Source organism: Diceros bicornis, chromosome X, assembly GCF_020826845.1.
Source record: "Diceros bicornis minor isolate mBicDic1 chromosome X, mDicBic1.mat.cur, whole genome shotgun sequence".
Taxonomy (NCBI): Eukaryota; Metazoa; Chordata; class Mammalia; order Perissodactyla; family Rhinocerotidae; genus Diceros; species Diceros bicornis.
In genome coordinates, this window is record NC_080781.1 from 77,407,486 (window position 1) to 77,430,538 (window position 23,053).

At 34.0% G+C, this 23,053-nt stretch overlaps 1 protein-coding gene across 1 annotated transcript in view; it reads left to right on the forward strand.

Annotated features, from left to right (window-relative positions):
• LOC131400304 (uncharacterized) overlaps window positions 1-23,053 on the forward strand; it is a 311,511-nt gene that overhangs the window by 232,029 nt on the left and 56,429 nt on the right. Inside the window, exons 9-10 of the mRNA XM_058535085.1 lie at window positions 13,718-13,839; window positions 14,266-15,767. Coding sequence (XP_058391068.1) covers window positions 13,718-13,839; window positions 14,266-15,767 — 1,624 coding nt within the window. The remainder of the gene's footprint in view (window positions 1-13,717; window positions 13,840-14,265; window positions 15,768-23,053) is intronic.

Here is a 23,053-nt window from a genome sequence, read left to right on the forward strand (position 1 = left end):
CAAAATTAACTTTTGCACTATTTCATAAATAAAGTAAATTTGGGAAATAAGAGAATGGCAAGGCATAAGTGTCCAGGCCATCTACATGCACCCCTGTTACCAACAAAACACTGATACATCATGTACTAACATTGGCTACACTTTTATTACAGTGTATACTCAATGAATGTACAGTTTGTTAGCATTTTTGTGTGTGAAATTTGCTTTGGGGAATGTCCATCAAAAAGCTAGCTAATACTATTCCCAAATATTTGAGTGGGCCTGAAACCGGCTCCATAAGCAAGTTGAACTGTTAATCCAATATCCATCGTCTATTTAGACTTTTATGAGTATCACAATTACAAAAATGCTTCCACTAAGTAACCTTAGTACGATTCAAATTGAAATATCAGCATTCTTTAAACAAGCAAAACTTTCTCTTTCCCAATCCAATAGATGACTTGCAGTATAAAATATTTTAACTATTAATGAAATATTAGTAGAATGTCTCAGCATTCCTTCTCCAGCATTTTCACTCTTGGATTTCTTTCACAAGGAATTTAGATGCTGAAATTTGAGCCGTATATTAGCTACTTTAAGAAATTCTATGGTTCATTGAAATTCATGATTATTTTGTGGAAAATTTCTGCTTTTTAAAAAACAAAAAAACTTAACTTCTATACAGTGGCTTTAAATTTATGCATTCTATGAAATCATTTAACAAATTTTGCTTCAAGTTCTATGACAGGTGATTGACTATAGAGGTTTTTTACTTCTGTGTTATGTTGTAATGCAATAATGGAAGAGAGAAGCAACAAGGATGTCTCATAGAGAATTTCCAGAAGTCCACCATGGAAAAAGAGGGAGAAAGAGCTTTACTTTATAAGGAAAAACACACAGTGCCATGTACCATGATTTAGTTAAACATCTTGAATGTACTGGTAAAAGCAAAGGTGCATTGGTACTCTTTTTTTATCTTTTAACCTTTTGCTGAGCTTTCGGTTGAATATCATATTTTGTATGAGGAGGTAGCTATAGGACAAAAGAAAATGCAAGCTATTAACACTTAGCAGGTTTCAAGTATGAATGGAGAGAAAGTGAAAATTCAAAGAGAATAAGAAAATATTAACTAAAAAATAAATAAAGCTATCATTTTCCCAGGAGAAATTATTTATAAGGCTGTAAGAAAAGTCAACTATATGATTAAAGTTTGTTAAAAAATCAATTAAATTGGTTCTTTTTTCATTATGCAAAATTATTTAAATCCAACTGATTAAATTTAATCATCTTCTACTTATCGATATTGCTGCACATGTTTCTTAATTGACAACAAACCCCATCTCCCAAACTAGACTGGTGATAGCTAATAGCTGCTTCTCAGGTTCCATCCTGTGGGGACAAGTGAGTTCCTCTTATGCAGGCAAGAGGCAGTCCAAGCTATCCCTTTCACTCATGGGCTTACTTGGTCTGACTGGGCCTAGCCTGAGACCAGCCAGAGGTCCCAACTCTCTTTCCATTCATTTCTTAGGATATCAGTACTTATTTGTGTCTTCATTTGAAAATCCAAGTAACGAATTAGGGAAACAAGTTTTCTTTTTCTGTCAAATGTGCTTTCTGAAATCAAGTATCCAAGAGACTTTCCTCAGTTTTTTGTTTTCCATTGTGTGCTCAGCAATCTTTTAGATAAATCAAATTAGAGCTTAAAAGAGAAGTCTATGGAACCCACAAGTTTCATTCAACTTTCCTTCAATAATTTTGTAAGATTAATGGACATTGTATATACTAGAAGGAACAAGATGCTTCTTTGGCAGAGTTTTCTTTTCTTTTACCACCCTGCTGCTGCTGGTTGTGACTAACATTCCATTTTTTTTTTCTGAGAAATTCTTGCCCTGTGCCAATCTTCCTCTATTTTGTATGTGAGCCACTGCCACAGCATGGCCACTGATAGACGAGTGGTATAGGTCGGTGCCCGGGAACTGAACCCAGGCCGCTGAAGCAGAGTAGGCTGAACTTAACCACTAGGCCACCAGGGATGACCCTAACATTGCTTTTACTTTACCCTTTAAATGAAGAAAAGAATGATTATGCTCTACTTCCCTGACTCTTAAAAATCATTCGACCATGTGCCGCCAGAGGATTCTATATGAACCATGTTATAGGTGGCATTATTGACACCAAAGCACTTTAAACCTCAATTGAAATTAGCAATTGTTAATCATAATATATTTGTAGGCAATAGTTATTAAATGTGCTATTGTTATTAATGTATTTCTTATGTAATTATTTTTTTAGATCTCCTATCTTAATTTGAGTTGATTTCCCTCTATGGGTTATAAATTTACCTTTACTATTTATACTAATAAAATTGACTAAAAGACTATATCCATTCACTATATGGCTGAAGATGGAATAAACCTGTCAAATTAGTTTAGTAAGTCTTTTTCTGCTTGCAACATTTGTTCTCTAGCAACACAATTAGTATAATTTGTCAAATATGATCTCATTCCTAATTCTATGGAAATGATCTTGTCTGAGATTTAAACTTTGAACTCATTATTTTCATTCCAAGAAAAACTGATGATTTGCACAGAGTGGAATTCTGTGTTATACATTTACTGTGTATAATTTCTCACCTGCATAACCTTGGGATGCCTCATGAAAATTGTATATTTAGCGTTCATTGAAAAAACATATACCAAACACTGCTTATTGGAAGTAATCTTTGCTTTTCTTTCATATGGATTAATATCTAAAGGACATACATATGTGCCATTTTCAAACATTTGTATAGATGGATTTTTTTGTGCTTAACTAATTGCTTGAAAAGGGAGAGATATTTAAAGTTATCTTTACTATAGAAACTTCAGGATACTATTCAAATAGATAAACCAGAAAAGCCCTTTCAGGGCTTAAAAGATTGCTTAGTGCTATCATCTTCTATGATTGCAGTTATGATTTATAATAACTCTTAAAATTATTTGCCTTTCCATGAGTTATTGGTAATGTATATGATAGTTGATCTTTAATTAAGACCTTAAAGAAGTTGCATTAGAGTCACTGTATGAATATCCCAAGAATAAATTAGGAATGCTAGCTATAACACTGATAATATGGTTTATAATTATTCCATGCCTCTTATAGCTAATCATTGAGTAAAATACTAAGTTTATTTAGAAGCAAGATTGTTACAAGTGATAATTCAGCATGCAGAGAGGACAAGATAAATTACAATCTTTTTTTCTTGAAAACCTTTTGACTTCTTAATCTGTTAAAATATTTTTTTTTCATTATCAACATCATCAGCATCATCACTCTTCCAAGAGTTATCATAGTTTAATAAACAATTATCTTGTTGTCGTGGAACAGACTAAAAATAATTGTTCTTTAACATGTCACTACAAGAGATTTTGTCAAGGTTTAAACAAGTAAAATAAAAACATTGGCAGCAAGTTATTTTAGTTGGTTTGGCTGATATTTAATTACTGAAGTCTGTATTCTAAAAGAAGAAACACATAGGAATATGTTAGCCTGTAAGGAATATCTTGAAATCACCTTGGTTACCACTCTCACTCCATATCCCATTTAAAAACAAAATCTCATGCAGTTTTATGTTTTACATTTAAGTCTCTAATCCATTTTGAGTTAATTTTTGTGAAAGGTATAAGTTCTGTGTCTGTACCTGATATAGACGAAAAGCTTTCAGCTTTTCACCATTGACTATGATGTGAGCTGTGGGCTTATTATACATGGCATTTATTATGTTGAAGTATGTTCCCTCATATATACCCAATCTGTTGAGAGTTTTTATCATGAATCAATGTTGAATTTCATCAAATACTTTTTATGTATCTATTGAGATGAGCATAATTTTTATCCTTCATTTTGTTAATGTGGTGTATCACATTGATTGATTTGTGGATGTTGAACCATCCTTGCACCCCTGGAATAAATCCCACTTGATCATGGTGTATGATATTTTTAATATACTGTTAAATTCGGTTTGCTAATACTTTGTTGAGGATTTTTGCGTCTGTGTTCATCAGCAATATTGACATGTAATTTTCTTTCCTTGCAGTGTCCTCGTCTAGCTTTAATATCAGGGTAATACAGACTTTGTAAATTGAGTTTGGAAGTGTTCTTTTTCCTTCAATGTTTTGGAAAAACTTGAGAAAAATTGGTATTAATTCTTGTTTAAATGTTTGATAGAATTCACCAGTGAAGCCGTCTGGTCCTGGACTTTTCGTAGGTGGGAGGTTTTTTTATTACTGATTCGATCTCCTTACTAGTAATTAGTGTGTTCAAATTTTCCATTTTCGTGATTCAGTCTTGGTAAGTTGTATATTTCTAGGAATTTATCCATTTATTCTACATTATCCAATTTGTTGACATATAATTGTTCATAGTAGTCTCCTATGATTCTTTGTTTTTGTGTGGTAGCAGTTGTAATGTCCTCTTTCACTTCTGATTTTATGTATTTGACTCCTCTTTTTTTATTAGATCATTTACTTTCTCTTAAGAGAACTTTCTTTAGCCTATTTAAAAATTTTTCGTATTTTTTATTTTTTGCTGAGGAAGACTCACCCTGAGCTAACACCCACTGCCAATCTTCCTTTTTTTTTTTTTTTTGCTTGAGGAAGATTAGCCTTGAGCTAACATCTGTGCCAGTCTTCCTCTATTTGTTATGTGGGCTGCCACCACAGCATGGCTGACGAGTGGTGTAGGTCCACACTTGGCATCCAAACCCACAAACCAGGGCTGCCAAAGCGGAGTGCACTGAACTTAACCACTACACCAGAGGGCCAGCCCCTCTTTAGCCATTTTTTGAGTAGGTTTGCTTACAACAAATATTTTCATTTTCCTTCATTTGAGAATGTCTTAATTTTTCCTTTATTCTTGAAGGATATTTTTATTGGGTATACAATTCTGGGTTGACAGTTCTTTTATTTCAGCACTTGAAAAATGCTGTGCCACTTCCTTCTGGTGTCCATGGTTTCTGGTAAGAAATCCATTGTCATTCAAGTTATTTTTCCTTATACGTAAGGTACCATTTTTCCTTCACTGTTTTAGAAAACTAAAGAGTTTTCTGAAGTTTGACTTTGATGTGTCTTGGTATGAATTTCTTTATGTTTATCTTCCTTCTGGTTCACTCACCTTCTTTAAATTTTAGGGTTTGTTTTCTTTTTCTTTGGCCAAATTTTGGAAATTTTCAGCCATTATTTCTTTGAGTACTTTTTCAGCCCTCCTCTCTTCTCCTCTCCTTCTGGGCCTTCAATAACACAAAAGTTATATCTTTCTTATAGTATCCTAGGTCCATGAGGCCCTGTTCTTCTTTTTTGTTTTGTTTTGGTTTTTGGTCTACCTTTTCTCTAATGTTCAGATTGAGTTATTTATATTATTCTATCTTCAAATTCACTGATTATTTTTTTTAAGATTTTATTTATTTATTTTTTTCCCCTTAAAGCCCCAGTAGGTAGTTGTATGTCATAGCTGCACATCCTTCTAGTTGCTGTATGTGGGACGCGGCCTCAGCGTGGCCGGAGAAGCGGTGCGTCGGTGCGCGCCCGGGATGCGAACCCGGGCCGCCAGCAGCGGAGCGCGCGCACTTAACCGCTAGGCCATGGGGCCGGCCCTCACTGATTATTTTTTTCTCTTCCATTCTGTTTTTGAATTCAACCATTAAGTTTTTATTTTTGTTATTGTGTTTTTCAGTTCCAAAGTTTCTGTTTTCTTTCTCTTCATATCTTCTATTTATTTGCTGAGAATTTCTATTTATATATTTTATGAGAATTTCTATTTTTTTGTTTGTTTCAAGTGTGTTCATGATGGCTCACTGAAACTCAAATATTTTCTCTGCTTATTTCTCTCTTCTACTTATGGGACTATCATTACACCTTGCTGGGATGTTTGATGTTGTCCCACAGGTTTCTAATACTCTGCTCATTTTTCTTTAATCTTTTTTCTCTCTGTTATTTGGACTGGAGGAAAGCAATTGGTATGTCTTCAGGGTCCCCAATTGTTTTTTGGTTTTTTTTTGCCATCTCAAATACAGTTTTTAGTCCATCCAGTGAATGTTTTATTTTTGTTATTGCACTTTTCAATTCTAGAATTTCTATTTGGTGTTTTCTTAAGATTCCATTTATTGTGATTTCTTATTTGGTGAGTAATTACCATCATATTTTCCTTTAGTTGTTTAAGCATGTTTTCCTTTGGTTCTATGAACATATTTATAACAGCTGCTTTGAAATCTTTGTCTGCTAAATATAAAATCCAGGTCCATTCAGAGTCAATTTCTATTGACTGCATTTTTTCCTGGGTATGGATTACATGTTTTTGTTTCTTTACATGTCCCCTAGGTTTTTGTGGAAACTAGATATTTTAGATACTATATTAAAAGCATTGGATTCTGTTTTATTTTTCTGAGGGATGTTGGTTTTTTTAAGTAACTTACTAGGACTTAAAACGTGGCATTTTTTACTTGTTCTCCTAGAGTTCACCACATGTCTTATTTATCTTAGCCCTTTTATAGCTCTCTCATTTCCTGGATTTTCCTGTGAAATTTCTGGCTGACCTGACACTTGCCCCAGTTGGATCTGTATTCTTGGTCTAGCAAAGCTTCCAGCATTTCCCAGTTGTTCCTGAGTTTGTCCCTTTAGCTCTCAAATCCACAGGTTTCAACCCCCTATTTAAAATTCATTCCACTTCCTTTAACAGTTCCTGGTTTTCACAACCAGTCCCATGCTGATAAACTGTTTTTGCCACTGGAGTTGGGGAGGGTGGGAAAAATCTCCAGGCAAGAAGAACATCAATTCTTGCTTTTTATTACCCAAATATTTGTCATTTTTTCAAAAATAAACATATCTCAAGTGTTTGTCTGCTTTTGGTCAATTTTCAGTTCCCTGACGTGTTTTTTTATATAAGTTTGTCTATGTTTGTACTTTTATTTTGCAGAGACAGATTGCCAAACTCCTGATACCACTATAATCAGAAGTCCCTTGCTAACATTTGCCTGGTTTTTCTCCCTCTTTCTATACCTCATGAATATTTTTTATACTCTGGTGCTGAGTTAATCCCCTCAAATCATAAGTGTAATCATGTCGTTGCTTCCTGACCTTCAAAGTTTCCCTAATTGTCAACAGAAGAAAAGTCAAGATTCTTTGGAATGGCTTTTAAGGTCTTCCATAAACTATTGTCAAGCTACCTTTCTAAAACACTTCCCTACAACTGGCTTCCACTCACCCTTTGCTAGTGCCAATTTGACACTATATTCTCTGTGCTTTGTCACTTCTGTACCTTTTCTCGTGCTTTTTGCTTTGTATGCTTTTTCTCTTTCATTTAAGCCTATCCAGATTCTACCCATCTTTACATTTCATCTTGAATATCACCTCTTCCATTAAGCATACACAGGATATACCTACCAGGAAACCATCTTTCCTTGCTTCCCCTGCTGCACTTATCTGTATCTTCTTTATGATATTTATCATTTCTAGTAATATATTGTATTATTCCTTCCAATAACCCTGTGTGGCAGCAATTTGATGGTAGATCCATGCTTGATTTATCTTGGTGTTCGTTTGCAGCATCCAGCACAGTGCTTTCCATATTTGAAGCTCAAATAATATATGCTAGAAGAAGGAAGGATTAGTGGCTCCCTAATGTCTATATTTTCTAGATAATACAAAGCCTTGATTCCTTGGCTTTGCATTCAGTGTCATCATCTTACCCTTGTAGCCTTTCTTCCTATTGCTAATAATACAGAAGAACCAACAAAAGGGGGTGAAAAGAGAGAAGTAGCAAAACTATATTATGTTAGCAAGTGAGACTTGGTATTACAAAAACTTGTGAAGCAAATTTAAGTTTTATAAACTTATTTTAGAATAGAATCTACAAAGAACTGTATCAGAGATATTACAGGACTAGTAAAACATGGAGGAAAAATTTAAAAATTCATGAATTATAATCCTTAATTTTTCTTTTCCAGAAAAATTATTTATTTGCTTAAGTGGTTCTACCTTAATTTAGGTTATTAATGGCCAAATTGAATATATTATTAATGAGATGTTCACAAATATTACACTTTATTTTAGGGAGTCCGATTTCATCAACAAATATGCTGACACATAGTAAAGTCATAATAAAACATTTAGGCTCACTCATAATTTTGAACAGTGGAATCATCAACATGACTGCAATGCATAACTTTGCTAATTGTGTTTCTGTTCTTTTGGATACAAGACATCTTTTGTCTTTAGTTACTCATATATTCTATCATTATCATATAATGGCAAGCATGCCATAACTTATCAGTTGGAGGGGTTACTTCTACATCAGTCTTAAGCTCTTGAGTACATCCAAGAAAGATGGGACCCTTTAACTATGTCCCAGAAAGCACGAACATCTGTGGCATGATACAATTATACAACTTCCACAAACATATTGAACCAATGCCTATGACATCAGACTACCAATATAGCATCTATGAACTCTGACTACTTTATCTTACTTCTCATTTGGAATTGTCTGATTTGAATGGGAAAGGGAGATTTCCTTTTTGAAAAAATTAGACAGTCATCTGAGACTTAAAGAAATGAGATTCTGGTATATCATACCTGCTATTCACTATCCATTGACTATATCAAAATATAAAGCTGCTCTTAGGAAGCAACTAGAATGTCGCATCTTTAACTTTGTAGATGAAAATTATGATAACAACCCATCAAAACAAATATAAATGAAATTAACTGGAATAAGAAAAAGTTATAATGAGTAACATCAGACAAATCATGAGGCACATAGCTCATTATCTGCCTGAGCAGTCATATAGCAACAAAAATTGAATGCTTTATATCACTAAATGTTTTAAACATTTTCTACCCAATAATATACTAATTATTTAACTCAGTAAAATACTAGTAAATACTCAGTCAATCAAATTACCATAGAGCAGAATTTTCTTACCTACATTATTATTTAAAGATAATTTGGGACCAAATGATAAATAATAATAATAGGTACATAGTGAGTGCTTTAGTATTTACCAAACATTATGTTAAACAATTAATCTCATGCAATCTTCACATCAACTCTTTTATCCCCATTTTATAGAAAAGGAAACAGAGGCATAAAGAGGGTAAGTGACTTGCCCAAGTTTATACAGTAATAAGTGGCAGAATCCAGACTTAAACCCAGGCCAGTCTAATTCCAAAGCCCATGCTCTTAATCATACCCCGTGGTTGATTCCTATAATATTATAAATGTACTGGGAAGGAGCTGGAAGACAATCCAAGGCAAAACTGTGATGTGAAATTTTTTCAATGCTTCCTACTTTCTAATAGAGTTCTCACATTTTTAAATTTCTATCAAGATGCTTCTCTTTAATTTTTATAGCAAATAAATATATTTTATATTAAACATATATTTACTTCAATTTATAATCTTGTATGTTCACAATCAAAAATAATAAAAAGCAGTCCAATGATTAAACAAAAATCTTGCTTACAGATTACTTGGCACCTATTATAAATTCATTTTTCTCTGGAATGTACTTTCCAATATATTTTGTAAAAAGTGCAACATGACTCACTAGTTATGAAGGGTTGAAAAAATTTTATTACTGATGGAAAGCTGAGAATTGATAGTTAAAAGGATTATATTTGCTTAATGAAACCATACTTATGTTGTATAAGGCTTGGAATTCAAGCATATTGCTATACATAACTAGATAACTGGAAAAAGTTGAGAAAAAAATCGCATATATATAACGAAAAGGAAAAAGAATAAGAAAAAAAATCAGATCAAGTAATTATCTCATAATAATGTTTATTCTTCTTTGGAGTGTAACTAGAAGTACTTCCTTACAATTTTAAATCTGTGATAATTTTAACTAGTACTAATCTTTCATATATTATTGAGTAGTTTGACAAAATATGTGTGACTAAAAGAGATTTTCATAGGGAGTGAGGACAACATTGTCAAATGAATAAGTGATTAATTTATACTATGTACAGTCCTCTCACTCACAGGGTGGAGGTTACACTGTGAGGCTTGTAAACTTGAAATGGAAAGCTTTCATTTGGAGGGAAAGAGGAGTGATTTTCCTTATCCACTGTCTTTGTAGCCACCTCTCATTAGATGTGAGATCCCCATTCCTGCTCTTCTGGAAACAGAGAATCTATTATTAACATCCCCCCACCCCTTATTCTCTTAGCATCTCTTAGAATCAGCTTTTAGGTGTAGGGTAAAGAAAATCTTAGGTGGTTCAGCACTCTATAATTCCACAAAGTCTTTTAATGTAAAAAGGCCTCTCCATGTGTAGTATTTGTGAGTTAATTGGATCATTTTTTTAAATGTGAAAATCTTCCTTTGCTCTTGAGTCATACAAAAACAGATGCTGGGCTAGATTTGGCTCACAGGGCATAGTTTGCCAGCCCCTCGTCTAGCTCATTGTTTCTTAAACTGGGCTGTACTTAGGCTGCTTGTTGAAAATACTTGGATATTCTGGCTTCTTTCTTTGACATTAAATTGGAAATAAACATTCTTAGTAGTGATGCTTTCCCGAAGTAAACCTCTAGGGAAATGTATAATGTACAATGGTGGGGATAGTTTACAAAAAGGAGGACGGATGAAGTCAAATTCCATGAGTAGTGGGCTTTACTTCCTTCAGAAGGTAAAGGGGCTCTTTGCCACACTCTTTCCCTACTCCCCTTAAACTCCCTTAAAACTTTGTAAATCACATGCTATGATTTTATTTTCATATAATTGCATTAAAGATTAACATTAATTATACAGTGATACTTTTTACTAAAAAAACAGATTATGCAGAAAAAAAACTTTCTATAAAGTATAATATGAGTCATTAGTGGAACCTTTTTGTTATCTTCACATTCCCATGAACCTGGGAGTTCCCTTGATGTCATCTGTCAGACTCTGAGGCCTAAATGAGTCTATTATTTTTTTGAGAACAATGACTAGTTAGGGTACAATTATATATTATAGGTGTATGGCCATGGCACCAATGTCATCAGATCAGCAAATGATCTGTCTAATGAATTTCTTCATCTTACTGGCTGAATTAATCTGTTAATATTATGGAATGAAATAACAAGTTAATTCTATATAAGATGCAGTAAAAATAGCAGATATAAATAAAAGAGAGATGAGGATATAAACCTTTGGACAGAGCTTTACAAGCTTAACTGCAAATCAGTTTAGTGTACAGTGTAAAACTGTAGGTTAATTCTTTAGCGGAAAGGAGCAACTCTGGAAAGAGGGAGCAACTTTTTACAGATTCATTAGTAGGAGACATATTTATTGAATAATCTATTTTAATTTGCTTTTCATAGCAATTTTTTTCTCTCAATAAGAACTTCTCAGTACTATACAGAATTACATTTCTCAGGAAAGCATAGTCTTAGAGATAAAGAGAGATTAGCTTTTACAGAATTCTAATTAATGAATTTATAAATATCTTTTTCTCTCTTTTGATGTTAACTGAAGTTTAATAATTATCAAAAATATGTTTATTTCAGAAGTTTCACCTCTGGAAGGTGGTACTACTAGGAATAACGCTTAAACATTCTGGTACTCTATACCGTCTTTAAAAGTATTCCTTGACTTCCCGCCCACACTACAGAGACGGTAAAATAATCGGTGGCTGCAAGAAGTTTAGAGAGAAGAAAGAGATATATGAATAGGTGCAGCAGAGAGATTTTTAGGGTAGGGAAACTATTCTGTATGAAAGTGTAATGGCCGCTATGACATTATGCATTTGTCAAAACAGAGAACCGCACAACACAAAGACTGAACCCTAATGTAAACCATGGCCTTTAGTTAATAATAATAATATATTGATTCATCAATGGTAACAAATGTACCACACCAACGCAAGATGTTAATAACAGAGGAAACTGTGGGGCACGGGGAGAAGAGGACATATATGGGAACTCTCTGAACTTTCTGCACATTTTTTCTGTAAACCTAAAAGTTATCAAAAAAAATAAAGTCTACTAATTAATTTAAAAAAAAAAAAGTATTCCTGCTGAGGAAGACATTTGGCTTAGTGTTCCAAAGGCAGACATAAAGCTTAGATATAGTCAAAGCCCCCAAAGCTTCAAGCAGTATGCCAATCCTAAATAACCAATGTGAATTCCATACTTACTGTATTTTCTGTTAGATTTTTTTTTCAATGTAGTAGAATATGTAGCTGCCTAAGTTCTTTTGGAAAGGGTAGAAACATTATCTGTATAGTTCCTCAGGAGTCCAGGTATCCTGACAAATCAAATACATGAATCAGGACATTAGTTACCAATTTATGAAGATAGATATTATTTGATTAAGCATAGATTATGTCTAGTTGAACACAATTTGCTTGTATATTCCCTCATGCTTTACTTTTTGTCTTAACTTTCAAAATAATGAAAACTAGTTACAGAGCAGTCATGATAGAAAAGTCAGTACTATGATTTGAGAATAGGAGTCAAAGAAGTTCTGAGTATTTGCACTCGTTAGATCAATGTTTAGAAGCACATGAAAATTATTTGCTATCTACCTCCCCTAGTATGTGGAAGTTCAATATTTATGTTTGTTTGCCATATAAATCAACACTACCTTTCTCTTTATTATCTGTTAGTCATTTACATTTTATGAGTCTTTACCAGTTTTCATAGTGAATGTTTTCTCTTAGGCATTATCTCATTTGAGCCTCACAGTTATCTGCTGAGACAGGAGATTCCAAACATTTTATTATAATCAATTCAATATAATCAAGAGTATATTAAAACTCATGGAGTATTTTTTCTTATATTGTACCTAAATGACATGTAAAATTATAAGTCTATTAATTTTTCTCAGGTTTTATTGAAGATGGAACAAATCTCTTCACATAGATAAAATTCATTTTGATCGTTCTTCAACTTCCTCTTCTAAGTTTGAACTCCTTCTTTGCCTAAAAGACACACTTGTTATGTTATGTTCCACTTTGAGGTTAACAACAAAATATTAACAGCAATTTTGATGTCTTATGAAGGTCCTTTTGGTTGAAAGGAACAGAACCCCACTCATAGTAGCTTGAGCAAAAAAAAATGGTAAGAACTTAAGTCAAGGATCGTGATTACCTTAGCAAACTCAAAGGCAGAAAGTAGAGTTAATACTTAGGAGGAACTGGAATCAGGAACCCAGGTAAAAAATATTTCCATCTTTTCTCTAGAGGTGTATGATCTCTTGTTTTTACCTCCTTTATGTATACCTGTTTTATTCTTCACACTCTCTGCACATTGGCTTTTTTCTACTTCTCTAGGCATATGACAGACATTGCTTTTCCATAGTGCCTTAGATTGCTTGTCCTCTTTTCAAACAACCAGCAGAAAAGACTGTTCTGAATTCTAACTCTAAATCCCCAGGAAAAGTGAATCTGAATGCTCCACGTTAGGTCAAACGCCAGTTACCTACAACCAAGGGACTGGGTAACACAGCACCAATGCAGCATTTGGGAATGGCCATTAATTCATGGAAAGTAGAGGCTAGGAAGACAACTCACAATGTGTCTATCATGTCTGCCATTATACTTAAATATTAATTTTGAAATTTTACTTTGGAAAGGTTCTCACTATGACTGTCCCTTAAGCACAGGAGAAGCTAATGAAGTGAAACCCTCTCCTCAATCAAATTGTTTAGGTGGGCTATGTTTCATGTTAAATGCAACTGAGAAATTATAACTTTGTTTATGATTTATTTTGCTTTGCAGCCAATAACTACAGCTAGCTCATCAAGTGAACCCATATTTCCCCTTCAAGGTATATCCCTTCAAAATGAAATAGCACCTGACAGATTTGAATATTTTTCTCCAAAAATGCTCAACACTCAAAGGTAAGCCTCACTGATAATCAGGTCTGCATACGTACAATCTTAACTTAGAGTAGAATATAGAAATAATTTACTTTTATTTTCCACTAATTTTTAACATGATATTCAATTCCCAAAATAATGATGAATTGATTGGATATGGACAAGAAAATAGTACATTGCAAAGAAGTAGCCTAGCCAGGCAATTACTTTCAGGTGCGTTGGAAAGCAGTTAATGTGAGGGTAAATGCAAGTGAGTGTGAAATCTGCCTACACTGGTATTCTTCCAATTTGTTCACAAGAAGATTAGTGGTGTCTCTTTCTTTCTACAGCCTGATAAATAGAAACATGTACTCCGTAATATTTTCGGGATTTTCGACAGAGAAATAATGTATTTGCTGACATTTGATGAATATTTTTTAAAGTACTCATGTTTGTCTTTTCTTTAAGTAATGAAGGAGCAGTTATGATGCCACGTGATGAAGGAAACAAATTTGAAACAGAAATTTCTGATACAAAAGATTCTGAAACTTCAGCTGGTTCTTTGCACCATAAAAGTCTCCAAGACCTAACAGTAATTGAAAGTGACACGCCTCTGCTGGACTCTGGCTCTGAGAGATGTGCGATGGATTCTGACTCTGATAGAGGCATTGGTTTGGACTCTGACTTAGAGCAACACTCGAAAGACTCTGACTCAATATTATGGGGAATGGACTCAGACTCAGAAAAACATCTCATGGACTCAGACTCTGTGAAATGCCAAGCAGAAAAATACCAAATGGCTTCAGGCTCTGGGAAAGACCTTATGGAGTCGGAGCAACACCTAGTAGGAGTTGAACAATGCTGGGTGGACTTTGACTCTCTGAAACACTGGATGGACTTAGATTCAGAAAACTGCTTGGAAGATTCTGACTCTGAAGAATATGTGATGGACTCTGACAGTGAAAAACCTGAGATAGACTCAGACTCAGAAAAATACCCCATAGCTTCTGCATCTGTGAAACACCTGCTGAAGGCAGAAAAATGCCAAATGGCCTTAGATTCTGTAAAACGCCTGATGGAATCTGAAAAAAGATTGATGGAGACTGAACAACACTGGATGTTCTCTGCTTCTGAGAGGTATGTGATGGACTCAGACGTGGAAAGTGATGGAATGGACTCAGCTTCTGCACCTGGGGTACATTTGATGGGAGAAGAAAAACACCAGGAGAAGACTAGATCTAAGATATATATGATGGACTCTGAGTCTGAAACATGTAGGATGGATTCAGAAAGATATGGGCTAGCCTCAGGAGCTGTGAAATGTCTCATGGATGCTAAAACATCCCAGTTGAGCACTGACACTGAGAAGCGCTGGATGGATTTTTGGTCTGAAAGACGCACAAAAGACTTAGATTCTGAAAGCCTGGGGATAGCTTCTGATTCTGTGAAACACATGATGAAGGCTGAAAATTGCCAAAGGGCCTCTCACTTGGAAAAATTCTGGATGGACCTCAGGTCTGAATCTGAAAGATGCTGGACTGATTCTGAAAGACAAGAGTTGGACTTTGGCTATGGAAGATGCTGGGACAGCTCTAGAATATATCGACATAGGTCTGCAAGACTTCAGGGTAGCTCTGAAAGATGTCAGGATGACTTTCAAAAAGAGTGGGATAACTTAGAAAGACATGAAATAGACTCTGATTCTGAAAAACATCAAGGAAATTCTGATAATGAAAGATACCAAAATAAGTTTGAAAGTGAAAGACACATGATGAAGATGAAGAGGAAACAGTGTCTGATACAATCTGAAAATCAGAGACTTCAAGTGGATGAAAAGAGGGAAAGATATCTTGTGGAGTCTGACAGCGAAAAAGAGCACAGGATTGTATCTGACAATGAAAGACACCACCTTGACTCAGAAAATGAAGCGCAACGGCTTGGTGCTCGCAGAAAGGATAATCGTCCTCAGGGTAAGCTTAAATGTGTGTGGCTTTTGAAAGCAGCTTGTTTACAAGTTTAATAACATGATGACACTTCCAAAATGACAGTAGCTTTTTTTTTAATCTAGATTTTGAAATTTACTGGTGTAAAATTGTTAACAATATTTGTTTAATTTCTATCAGAATGCCTCCTCTTTCACAAATGATATTGGCCTTTTGCTTTTTCACACTCTCCTTTTTGTTGTTGTTTTTAACTGAGGTAACATTGGTTTATAACATTATATGTTTCAGGTGTACAGCATTATAATTTGACATCTGTATATACTACAGTGTGCTCACCACCAAAAGTGTAGTTTTCATCCATCAACATATAATTGACCCCCTTTACCCAATCTGAAAATCAGAGACTTCCCCCGACACCCTTTCCCTCTGGTAACCACCAATCTGTTGTCTGCTTCTATGAGTTTGTTTTTGTTTTGTTTTATTGTTTTGTTTAGTTTTTTATATTTCACATTGAGTAAAATCATATGGTGTTTGGCTTTCTCCATCTGACTTATTTCACTTAGCATATTACCTTTGAGGTCCATCCATGTTGTTGCAAATGGCAAGATTTCATCTTTTTTTATGGCTGAGTAGTATTCCATCATATATGTATACCACATCTTTATGCATCCATCCATCGATGGGCACTTAGGTTGTTTCTATATCTTGGCTTTTATAAATAATACTGCAATGAACATAGAGGTGCATATATCTGTTTGAATTAGTGTTTTCATATTCTTCGGATAAATACCCAAAAGTACAATAGCTGGATCATATGGTACTTCTACTCTTAATTTTTGGAGGAATCTTTGTACTGTTTTCCATAATGGCTGCACCTATTTACATTCTCACCAATAGTGTATGAGGTTTCCCTTTTCTCTACATCCTCTCCAACACTTGTTATTTCTTGTCTTTTTGATAATAGCTTTTCTAACGGGTGTGAGGTGATATCTCATTGTGGTTTTGCTTTGCATTTCCTTAATAATCAGTAATGTTGAACATCTTTTCATATGCCTGTTGGCAGTCTGTATGTCTTCTTTGGAAAAATGTCTATTCAAATTCTCTGCCCAGTTTTTAATCGGGTTGTTTTTTTGTTTTTGAGTTGTTTTGTTTTGTTTTTGAGGGTTTTTTTGTTTTGCTTTGTGTTCTTTATATATTTTGAATATTTAACCCCTTATCAAATATATGATTTGCAAATATCTTCTCTCATTCGGTAGGTTGTCTTATTGTTTTGTTGATGGTTTCCTTTAGTGTGTAGATGCTTTTTAGTTTGACGTAGTCCCATTTGTTTATTTTTGCTTTTGTTTCCCTTGCTTCAGAGGACATATCTAAGAAGATATTTCTAAGACCAATGTCAAAGAGCATACCACCTATATTTTCTTCTAGGATTTTTATGGTTTCAGGTCTTACATTTCAGTGTTTAATCCGTTTTGAGTTAACTTTTCTGTGTGGTGTAAGATAGTGGTCTACTTTCATTCTTTTGCATGTGGCTGTCCAGTTTTCCTAACACCATTTATTGAAGAAACTTTCCTTTCTCCATTGTTTGTTCTTGGCTTCATGTCATAAATTAGTTGTCCATATATGTATGGGGTTATTTCTGGGATCTCAATTCTGTTCCATTGACCTGTGTGTCTATTTTTCTGGCATTACCACACTGTTTTGGTTACTACAGCTTTGTAGTATAGTTTGAAATAGGGAGTGTGATACTTCTGGCTTTGTTCATTTTTCTGAGGATTGCTTTGGCTGTTCGAGGTCTTTGGTAGTTCCATACAAATTTTAGGATATTTTTGTTTTATTTCCGTGAAAAATGCTGTTGGGATTTTTGATAGTGATTGCACTGAATCTGTAGATTGTTTTAGGTAATATGAACATTTTAACAATGTTAGTTCTTCTAATCCATGAGCATGGAATATCTTTCTATTTCTTTGTGTCTTCTTCAATTTCTTTCAGTAACGTCTTATAGTTTTCAGTGTACAGGTCTTCCACTTCCTTGGTTAAATTTATTTCTAGGCATTTTATTCTTTTTGTTGCAATTGGAAATGGGATTGTTTTCTTCAATTCTCTTTCTGATAGTTCATTTTTAGTGTATAGAAACCCAATAGATTTTTGTATATTGATTTTGTCCTCTGGAACTTTACTGTATCCCTTTATTATTTCTAATAGTTTTTTTTTTGTGATGTCTTTAGGGTTTTCTATATATAAAATCATGTCTGTAAATAGTGACACCTTTACCACTTCCTTTCTAATTTGGATGCCTTTTATTTCTTTTTCTTGCCTAACTGCTCTGGCTAGGACTTACAATACTATGTTGAATAAAAGTGGTGAGAGTGAGCATCCTTGTCTTGTTCCCCATCTTAGAGGAAAAACGTTCACTTTTCACCATTGAGTATGATGTTAGCTGTGGGTTTGTCATGTATGGCTTTTATGATGTTGAAATACTTTCCTTCTGTACCCATTTTATCGAGAGTTTTTATAATAAATGGATGTTGAATCTTGTCAAATGCTTTTTCTGCATCCATTGATATAACATTTTTATTCTTTAATTTGTTCATGTGGTGTATCATGTTGGTTGATTTGTAGATGTTGAACCATCCTTGCATCCCTGGAATAAATCCCACTTGAACATGATGTATGAACTTTTTAATGTATTGTTATATTCGGTTTGCTAATATTTTGGTGAGAATTTTTACTTCTATGTTCATTAGAGTTATTGGCCTGTAATTTTCTTTTTTTGTTGTCCTTGTCTGGTTTGGTATCAGGGAAATATTGGTTTTATAAAATGAGTTAGGGAACATTCCCTCCTCTTCAATGTTTTGGAAGAGTTTGAGAAGGATAGGTATTAAATCTTCTTTGAATGTTTGGAAGGATTCACCAGTGAAGCCATCTGGTCCTGGACTTTTCTTTTTTGAGAGGTTTTGATTACTGTTTCAATCTTTACTAGTGATCAATCTATTCAAATTTTCTATTTCTTCATGGTTCAGTCTTGGAAGGTTGTATGATTCTAAGAATTTACTCATTTCTTCTAGATTTTCTAATATGTTGATGTATAGCCATTTATAGTAGTCTTTTATGATCCTTTGTATTTCTGTTGTATCTTTTGTAACTTTTCTTTCATTTTTGATTTTATTTATTTGAGCCCTCTCTCTTTTATTCTTAGTGAGTATAGCTAAAGCTTTGCCAACTTTGCTATTTTTTCAAAAAACAAGCTCTTAGTTTCATGGATCTTTTCTAGTATCTTTTTAGTTTCTATTTCATTTATTTCAACTCCGATTTTCATTATTTCCTTACTTCTACTGTCTTTGGGCTTCATTTGTTCTTCTTTTTTGAGTTCCATAGATGTAAGTTTAGATTGTTTATTTGAGATTTTTCTTGTTTATTGAGTTAGGCCTGTACTGCTATAAACTTCCCCTTAGTACTGCTTTTGCTGCATCCCATAGATTTTGGTATGTCATATTTTCAATTTCATTTGTCTCTATGTATTTTTCTATTTCTTTGTTGATTTCATAATTGGCCCAGTAGTTGTTCAGTGGCATATTGTTTAATCTTCACATATTTGTGATTTTTCCAGTTTCTTATTGTTGTTGATTTCTAATTTAATACCATTGTGGTTGGAAAAGATGCTTGGTATGATTTCAGTCTTCTTAAATTTATTGAGACTTGTTTTGTGTCCCAACGTACGATCTATCCTTCAGAGTGTTCCATGCACACTTAAGAAGAATCTGTATTCTGATGCTTTTGGATGGAATGTTCTGTATATATATATTGAGTCTATCTGGTCTAATGTTTAATTTAAGGCAAATGTTTCCTTGTTGACTTTCTGTCTGGATGATCTATCCATTGATGTAAGTGGTGTATTAAAGTCCCCTACTATTATTGTATTGATGACAATTTATCCCTTTAGGGAGAAACTGTTGCTTTATATATTTTGGTGCTCCTATGTTAGTTGCATATACATTAATGAATATTATGTTTTTTTGATGGATTGTCCTTTTTATCTTTATATAATGTCCATCTTTGTCTTTTGTTACCTTTTTTGGCTTGAAGTCTATGTTTTCTGATATAAGTATGGCTACACTTGCTTTCATTTTGCTACCATTTGCTTGAAGTGTCACCTTCTACCTCTTCACTTTGAGCCTATTTTTGTCTTTAGAGATGAGATGAGTCTCCTGAAGGCAGCATATAGTTGGATCTTGGTTTTAATCCATCCAGCTACTCTGCGCCTTTTGATTGGTGAGTTCAATCCATTTACATTTAGGGTGATTATTGATATATGAGAACTTAGTCCTGCCATTTTATCTTTATTTTCTGGTTGTTCTATGTCTCCATTGTTTTTTTTTTCCCTGTCTTTTTGTCTACCATTTTAGTTTGGTGATTTTCTACGATGTTTTTTTCAGTTTCCTCTTTTTTCACATTTTGTGTCTCTGCTCTAGATTTTTGTTTTGTGGTTACCAGGAAGTTTGTATACAACATCTCGTAGATAAATAGTCCTCTTTCTGCTGATAGCATCTTATTCATTTGCCTATGCAGGTTCCATCCTTTTCCTCCTCCCCTTTTATGTTTTTGTTGTCATAAATTATCCCTTTTTATGTTTTGAGTTCATTACCATATTGAAGTAGCTGTACTTATCAAAATGGCAGTAGCTTTAACAGATTTGATCCTGAGATCATTTTATCAGAAATTCAGAGAAAAGACGTTTTAATCCCAGATTTCCAATTCACTTTTAAAAATTAGGCAAATCATCTCTCTTTAGTTATCTCCTTATCTTAAAAGAAGGAAAATTAAGAATTATTAGCAAAGATGGTTATTCTGGTCTAGGAAACAGCATGTTGAATTTAACTTCCATCAGTCTGGAATGGGTGAATAGAGATTGCTCACAAACCTTTCCCCATTGTCAGTTACTGTGAAGAGAATAAGCATCCAAGCCTAACTGTATAAACACTCAACTTATCTTGTTTCTCTCAAAGTTATTATAAAAGCTCTTTAATTTTCAATAAATAGTTGACGTTACCATGTTAGTCACATTTAGTATACCACACTAAATCATTAAATTCTCTATTTCCTAAGCCATTTTATTAAGGTATGTTTATTATGATAAGGGAACTATTATTATCTCATGGATAGTGTTTTTCTTCACATTAGTCATTTTCCACCAAGCCTTTCAGCTACAACTCGAAGCACACAAAAAACTAATAACTTCCCCTAAGCATTCATAAGATACCTTCCTTCTGAAAAATAACATGAAGTTCTATTCCTCAATAAACTCCAGTGACTTTTCAAAAACTGAGTATTTGAAATAATATGTATTTAATTTCTTATCAGTGTTTCTTATTTTAATATGCCATTTCCACATGAGTCTTGAAATTTGTCCTGTATAATACTGACTTTTTCATGTCATATGCTTTTATGTGGGTGGAGTATTGAATCCAATAAAAATAAAGTACACTACATATTTTTGGGCATTTACTAACACAAAGTGCTATGCAGAGATTGCCATGGTAGTCAGACAGGTACATTTATCTTCAAGCCATTAATTCAACTGGAATAACTGTGTGATATTTTATTTGAACAGTCAAAGGAAAATATTCGTCTGATTTATTTATATTCCCTGAGAAAAATTCTGATTTCTTGTTAGAAATGCAATTCTATTGGAGAAGATTAAGTAATGTGAGAAATTAATTTCTGAGATCCTTTTATAAAGCAGCATATTGGTGGAGTGGTGATAAATGTATTACTTTTTTGTGAGGAGAGGGAAAAAATCTTAAAACAATGTTTTCACTGGACATGAATTTAGTAACACTAAGTTAATTCTCCCTTAATCCAATATCATTCTGTTCTAATACCTCTCAATGAGGTAATACTAGCAATCCTATAAGAATTGCATTAATCAGCATAGAGGGTATAAAGATTCACATTTCTCATTCAACTTCAGTTTTTAATATTTTCAAATACCATCTGATAAAAGTCCAGTAAAGGTGCAAAACTGTTTCTCAGGGACTCAACTTCATTGTTATTGATGTGCTTTGTAAATTTTTTTCAATCAAATGCTTACTGTATGCTCAGCATATATTATAATAAACATATAAAAGTATAATATCTTAAACTTATATAGCACCTTTCAAAGTCCATTAATGTAAAAATAATACTAGCATCTGATGTTGATTTAGTGTCAATCACTATGCTACACAAATCACATGCATTATTACATCTAAGCCCATTCACTGTTGTCATCTCCGTTTACCGATAATAGCTAAGCTTTATACAGCATATCCAGTAACTGTTCTAAGCATTTTATGTATATTAATTTGTTAGTACCAATTCACTAGCACAAATTAATTAATACTGACTCACTAGATTTATATGTATGAATTCATTAAAAGTTCACAACAACCCAAGGATGTAGGCATTATTATCATCTCTGTTTTACAAATGAAGAAAATGAGGCACAAAGAAGTTATGTAATTAACCAAAGTCAGACAATAAATGAGAGTCAGGATGTGAACCCGTGCTCCAAAGTCTGTGCTGTTAAACTTGAAGACATACTATCTCTCTGCTCTAAGAGGTATGTACTATGCCAGTTTTACAGTGAGGACAATGAGGTTAATATTTTCTACTGACTTTTCTTGGACTTTGAACCTAGGTTTATCTGACTCCAGAGCCTGAATTCTTAATCAAGTTTAATTATGTTATTTATATCTCAACTCTTATTTAACCTCATGATCTTCTAATTTAGAAAGAACTACTACACTATAGCATTATTGTACCTGCTTCAAAAATGGGGAAACTGGGGGCCGGCCTGGTGGCGCAAGCGGTTAAGTGCGCGCGCTCCGCTGCGGCGGCCCGGGGTTCGCTGGTTCGGATCCCGGGCGCGCACCGACGCACTGCTTGGTAAGCCATGCTGTGGCGGCGTCCCATATAAAGTGGAGGAAGATGGGCACGGATGTTAGCCCAGGGCCGTCTTCCTCAGCAAAAAAAAAGGGGAGGATTGGCGGATGTTAGCTCAGGGCTGATCTCCTCACAAAAAAAAAAAAAAAAAAATGGGGAAACTGAGGCTCAAGCAGACTACTTCACTAAATGTTACATAGGCAGTTAGTTGCTAAGCTAGAGCATAGAAACATCTAGGCTAGTGTTATCTCAACTATATCTTTGATTTCGTGAAGTTTATAATCTAATTGAGAAAATAATATTATTCCACGTGAAACTAGTCAATTAACTACACTTTCTATGAGTCTAATTTTTTATAAAAGGCTTTGACACCATTGAAAATTTTGCAACTG